This window comes from Hyposmocoma kahamanoa, unplaced genomic scaffold (genome assembly GCF_003589595.1).
Source record: "Hyposmocoma kahamanoa isolate Upper Pololo Valley unplaced genomic scaffold, ASM358959v1 117, whole genome shotgun sequence".
Classification (NCBI taxonomy): domain Eukaryota; kingdom Metazoa; phylum Arthropoda; class Insecta; order Lepidoptera; family Cosmopterigidae; genus Hyposmocoma; species Hyposmocoma kahamanoa.
In genome coordinates, this window is record NW_020653397.1 from 2,339,110 (window position 1) to 2,346,286 (window position 7,177).

At 33.1% G+C, this 7,177-nt stretch overlaps 1 protein-coding gene across 1 annotated transcript in view; it reads right to left on the reverse strand.

Annotated features, from left to right (window-relative positions):
* Positions 1 to 7,177, reverse strand: part of LOC113239919 (transcription termination factor 2-like) — a 31,604-nt gene that overhangs the window by 22,503 nt on the left and 1,924 nt on the right. The window contains exon 2 of the mRNA XM_026477080.1: positions 94 to 285. Within this exon, the coding sequence (XP_026332865.1) occupies positions 94 to 285 (192 nt within the window). The remainder of the gene's footprint in view (positions 1 to 93; positions 286 to 7,177) is intronic.

The window sequence follows — 7,177 nt, forward strand, 5'->3', positions numbered from 1 at the left end:
TTTCACTACAAATTATCGATAATACCAGCTTAACAAACATAGCACCCAGATTAAATACGATCACGGCTGATCCATGGAATTTGCAAGACTGACCTTCTGGTACACATTCATCTCCTCCTTGGTGAGAGTGACCTCCTCGAGATGGGCCTGGCGGTCTGGCAGACAGGCCAGCTGCCCTTTCTGCTGCAGCTGCACCTTGGTGCGCCGTAGCAGGATGCAGCGCATGACGGTGCTCATGCGCTCTTGGCCGCCGATGCTCTTGTTGTCGATCCACTTCTTCCACATCTGGAAATTTACACACAGTTCGCGTACGACTGGAAAATACCACTCGCAGAAGTTGACAAAACAGTTGAAGCAAAGGATTTTTCAACAAGAACTTTGTTTTGTAAATCAAATTAAAACAATAAATTTAGACGACAATGATTCAAATTTTTATTTCATTAAAAAAAATAAGGTTTGGCAATTATGAATGGAAAATGATATTTGATAAATGTCCACCACGACCACAGATACAGACGTCGATACTTTCATCAAAATTTTTAATCACTTTTTGACAAAATGGTGGGTCTATTACGTTAATCACTTCACAATTTTGAATTTGAACAACTCTCTTGAGGAATCGGAGCTACAACATCTCGACCATCGCAGAAAAGTAGCCTGCTTATCGGTTTTCTGTCGAAACATTTCGTGGACAGTGTGCAGGAACTTTTCAATTTAGTTCCACGATCACCGTTCCTACTTCGGTCGACTAGAAGGTCCTAAACGCATACAATCAGATAACTATAATGGAACAAGCAAGAAACGAACAACAGTCAACACAGTCGCAGTCCCTATTTGATGAGCTGGTCAGCAGTGCCCCCTCAATGGTATGTGCTGTACCACCCTCCTCTTCAGAATCAATCACCATAGATCTGACTTGTGAAAGTCACTCATTTAATTCAACAGCTTTAAATAGTAGTAAAAAAAAATATGTTAAAATTAATAAATACATATCTACCACGAACAAATTAATAAAGAAAAATGCAGCATTTTGTCAAAATATATCATTAAGAAAAGAACGTCAGAGTTTGTTGAGTGAATTGAGTGATTGTACTCAAAATCTTGAGAAAAATAGGCTTAGCTATGAATGTGACACACAGCGCCTCCAGGCAGAATTACTTAGTGTAACAAATTCATTAAAATTAATAACACAGAAATATGAAACTGCGCAACAGGAGATTAAGGAGCACACACAGGCTATGGATAATTTATTAGATTTATATAGATATAATAATGACAGATTTGAGTCTCTAACAAATAATCAAGTTTGCAATTGCAAAGAAATAAAACCACAATCCTCCCTGTCTGTGTGTGTCACTGATCCCTCCTTATTGTTGTTGCAGGAATCTTGTTTAGAATCAAAAAATACCTCTTTGTCAATAACTAGGTCAAATGAAATTCAAAAAAATATTGTTATGTATAGTGATGAAATGGGTAAAAATATAGGTTTGCAACTTAACCACCTAGGAATAAAATTAACAAATATTTGCATGCCAGGTGCAACATACTGTAAAATATTAGATAGTATTTTGTCAACTAAATTCGACAAAGACATTAATAATTTTAATTGGCAGAAGAGGAAAATGTAACAAAAAAGATTTAATACAGTATTTTTCACAATTAAATAATTTAATTAATATAAAAGAAATTATTTTGTTAGCTTTTCCCTTCGGCAATAGCCTCACACCAAGTGAAAATAATTTGAGGCATAACTTAAATAGAACTTTACACAGCTTGACATTTCATTATAGTAAATTTCATTTTATGGATACTAATAATTTTATTAGTAAATATTTTTATTTGACTAAAGATAGGTATTATCTTACTAGTTATTTTAGGAGACAGATAGCAGAGTTGCTATCATATTATATTAATAATTCAGCCAAATCCTTGGCTACCAGACCGGCTGCTTCTATTGAGCAGTCCGTTGACATAGGTCAGTTTACTGACAATAATCATTCTGTTTATAATTCTACTTCTAATTATTTAAATTAATTAATAAGACAACGGAGAGATACTCTTGCAACACAATGACAATAAAAAACCAACCTAAAACACACAGAAATAAAATAAATTGTATATTAAACCTGGTGCATCAAAATATTCAAGGCATGAAAGGCAAAGAGTTAGAAATAGAATTATTTATTAACTGTAATAATATTGATATTCTGTGTATTACTGAACACCACTTTCTATCAAAACATCAGTTCATGTTTAGCTTCAACAATCACCAGGTGGCTAGTTCGTTCAGCAGAGAAAAAGCTATTCATGGCGGCTCTTTGATTCTTATTAAAAATAATTTAAAATTTAAAGAACGTACAGATATTGTGAGCCTATCTATTGAGCGGACTATAGAGATATCCTGCATAGAGCTTGAACGGCTTGTTATATTAAGCGTGTACAGACCCCCTCATTCATCTTACGAACTATTTGAAAAAAGATTAGAAGAAGTTTTAGGCAAATTAAATAATCCAAATAAATATATTGCTGTTTGTGGTGACTTCAATGTTAACTTATTAGAAGATTCCAGTGCTAGCAGTAGGCTCATATCATTTTTCCAATGTTATAATCTTGTGAATCTTTTCTTGGTGCCTACTAGAATAACTTCTACTACTGCCACTTGTTTAGACAATATTTATACTAACGCCGTACCTAGTAATAAATCTATTATAAATAAATTAACTTCTGATCACTGCGGTCAATTGGCCACTTTTAATATAACTGTTGACAAAATGCCAAAAAAGGATATCACATGTGTTCCGATAAATAATGGTCGACTTAAAGCTTATAGAAATAATGTAATGCTTAAACTAACTGAACTTCCGTACGTTAACGATCCCAATAAATTGTATAATTCAGTTTTCAACATAGTCAAAAGTGAACGTGATAACGTTTTTAGGTCCAAAATCATAACTATTAATAATTCATTGAAATTTAGTGATTGGGCGACTGTGGGAATTCACAAAAGTAGACAAAGACTATATGATCTTTACGATGAAAGGACTTATAACACTAGTAACAGTTTTAATGATTTTGTTAGGAAATATTCGAAAATGTTTAAACGTGTTTGTGTTGCAGCCAAAGCAATGTTTATAAATAATAAAATAAAAAGCAGCGCGAATGTAGTAAAAACGACTTGGAATATTATAAACAGCGAAACTGGAAGGGTCAAACGTCGTAACTTAGATTTTCAACTAAGATTTAATGACAAAATTGTAAACACAGACGCAGAAGTTGCTAAAATATTTGAAATTTTTTTTACTGACATTCCAATTTTGACTACTAAGTCGTTAAATTCATCTCCCACCGCCGCACTATGGAAAATGGTAGAACAAGCACGGATCAAAAATCATTTTGAACAATGTCGTTATTGATATATTTTTTAATTTTATCGTATAGTTTAATGACGCAACTAATTTATACAGAAGCATTTTTCCATAAAAAACGTATAGTTTTTTTTATACAAAATGTCAAACATGATTGAACGAAAACAATATTTTTGAGGGAGTTCACTACTCATCTTTGCAAGTTAATTTGAATAGTAAATATTATAAGAAATTAGTAAGTGTTATACATTTTTAAAAAGGTTATTCTTTGTAGATTTTCACAACATACTTTATTTATATTTTGTATTAAAAATTACGTTTAAATAAATCGAAAATGAAATAAGGACAAAAACCTGTGTTTTTAAAATTGATTAAGAGTTTTGACACTTACCAACGTCCTCCCTACTTGAGATTCGAATGTTAAATGGTAGCCTAGTTATTAAATAATAACATGTATAAAAATTGGCTGCGCCTTTTTGCGCTTTTCGAAGTTATTGGTACAAATGTGATAAGAGTCCGAGAAACGGAAAACCACTATCTGCTGCGGTTTCGAGTGTTGATCGTTTCTATTGATAGTTTGAGGTAAGTTTTGTTATTTACTATCAAAAAAACATAGTTATGACAAACTTTATCAGTTTTGCACTCATTATGTGTGTGAATAAATTTATCAAAACTCTGCACACGAACCTTTTTTTTAAATGGTATATAAAGGGCTGATTTTATAATAGTTCATTACAGATTCAAAAGATATTAATATACGCGCGTTTGTTAAGGACAGACATTGTATTTTTTAACATTGAAATGTCTACCTTCAAGTTGTCTAAACGTGAAATAATAGTTTCGTATATCGAAGGAGGAAAAACTATGTTAGCAATATCAACTCTTTTGAAAGAAAATCATCAAATCTCTGAAGACAACATATGCTTCATTATCAGTGACATTCAAAGACGTATGATTCCCGTTTTCAATACAAAATGGGAGCAAGCTTCTCGGAAAAAAGAAAGGTTTTTGAAGAACAATAGCAATTGGCTGGACTTGGAATATTCTGTGACTATACCCACTTCAGAAGGCGTTTTAACCGATACCACTCCATCTACATCTTCTGGAAAACGTGGAAGACCATGCATATCTTACGCAGACTCGTCACAATCTAGCAAGAAAAGAAAAAACTCAGTGTTGCTTAATGAATATGGATTTGAGCATATTTATAATGCATACATACAGGGATTACGTTCGATAGAAGAAGGAACGGAAGCAAAACTTGTGGAAACATTAAGATTTGCTGACAGAGAAAAGAAGATATTAATCTCGAGTCTCATAGAAAATCCAAGGCAGAATAAAATGCTTATAGACGAAGAAGCATTAAGCATTTTGATTGACTTAGATTTAACGAAAGCACAATACTTGTATTTGAGAAATTTAACAGACGGAAGAAACTGTTCTATATTCCCACCATATTACAAAATACAAGAGATTAAACAAACCTGCTATCCACCATCTGCAACTATTGAAATTACAAACATAGGAGCAAGAGTAGTAAAACTTCAAGATTTATTAGATCACACAGCAGCCAGGATTTTAAGAATAGATTCTGTATATAAAGATGGATTAAAACATTTACTTCTTTACAGTAAATGGGGATGTGATGGTTCATCAGGACAAAGTCAGTATAAACAGAAGCTTCCAGAAGAGTCTGAAGTTGTATCAGATGCTAACTTATTTATCACTTCTTTAGTACCCATTAAATTAATTAATGAGCTAACAGGAGATGTGGTATGGCAAAATCCTGTACCTTCGTCTGTACGTTTTTGCCGTCCTATATTATTAGAGTTTTGCAAAGAAACGCCTGAGAAAACTAAAGCAGTTGTGGATGACATAAAATTGCAGATAAATTCGTTGATCCCAACTTTGATTAATAGAGAAGGCGAGGGAGTTCAAGTAAAACATGAACTTTTCTTAACAATGATAGACGGTAAAGTAGCTCAAGTATTAACAGAGACACCTTCTGGCTCCACATGTACAATATGCAGAGCTACTCCACGGCAAATGAATGATTTGACGAGAGTGACTGCTAGGCCTGAAAATGAAGAAAGTTATCAATACGGACTTTCTACATTACATGCCTGGATACGTTGTATGGAGATGATTTTACACATTTCCTACAATCTTTCTTTTAGAACATGGTCTGCAACGACTGAAGAAAAGAAAAGACAAAAACAAGAGAAGAAAACTCTAGTACAGAAACGTTTTCGTGATGAGTTGGGACTGATAATTGACCAACCACGTCAAGGAACAGGAAATAGCAATGATGGCAATACTGCTAGGAGATTTTTTTCTAATGCAAGTTGCTCTGCTGAAATTACTGGTGTGGATGTGACTTTGATAAAACGTCTCTACATAATACTACAAGCACTTTCATCAGGTGTGATGGTAGATGCGGAAAAATTTGGTAGTTATGCTATGGAGACTGCCAGGATTTATGTCAGTAATTATGAATGGTACTATATGCCATCCTCAGTTCACAAAATCTTAATACACGGAGAAAGTATTATAAAGCATTTTGCAGTGCTTCCGATTGGTCAACTTTCGGAAGACGCACAAGAATCCCGTAATAAGGATTACAAAAACTTTCGCCTTCATCATGCCCGAAAATGCTCCCGAGCAGCCACAAATGAAGACGTATTTCATACTCTTCTTTACACATCAGATCCATACATAACAAGCATTAGAAAACCATACAGCAAAAACGTTAAAGAACTCGATGAGGATACACTACATCTTTTGAAAGTGAACGAATTAATTTTAGATCCGGAAGCTCGGCAAGTTTAGTTGGCAAAAATCTATTAATAAATATTTATACAAACCATATAGGTATAAATTGCAATAGGTACATTAAACCTTTAATGTGCATTTAAAATAATATTAATAACTTTCAATACACTTTTTTTTCAGTTATTGTTTAAGTAGAATTAGCTTTTCATATTTTTATATTAATGTATCTTGGTAATGTAGTTGCATATTTATGTCTTAATTCCTACGAAACATAAATAGTTACTAACATAAAAATGAATAAACTCCATTTATTGATCGTTTTTATTGGACTTTGATTTTTAATATTTTATAATAAAATATGTATTATACTAATTTATACCAAACTATCACATTCGAAGCCTTATATATTCCTCTACAATAACGCAAAATTTCAAGACATAATTTTAAGAAACAAAAAAGTTATTGATTTTTGATCCGAAACGCACCCATATTTTCCATAGTGCGCCGCTGAATCCTTACTAAAAGAAAATAATGCAGTTAGTATCACTAATTTGAGGTTCCGTCATGTATTTCCAAACGATATTGTTAAAGCCTTTAAGTCTATAAACATAAAAAATACAGCTGATCTTGATGGTCTTTCAGTCAGAGTAATTAGTTCTATAGTTGATTGTATTGCGCCTTATTTGGCCTGTGTCTTTAATAAATGTGTTGATGATGGTGTCTTTCCTGACCTCATGAAGCAAAGTAAAGTTATTCCACTTTTCAAATCTGGTAGTATTCCTGACCCCACCAATTTCAGACCTATATCAATACTACCAACTCTCAGTAAAATATTTGAAAAAATTATTCTAAATCAGATGTGTGCACATTTTTATAGTAATAACTTAATGTCTCCTAAACAATTTGGTTTCACTCGGGGTCGCTCTACAACCGATGCTGGTGTCGAGTTGATTAATCATATATTTGATGCATGGGAAGTCTCACATGATGCTATTGGTGTATTCTGTGACCTTTCCAAAGCTTTTGATTGTGTGCACCAT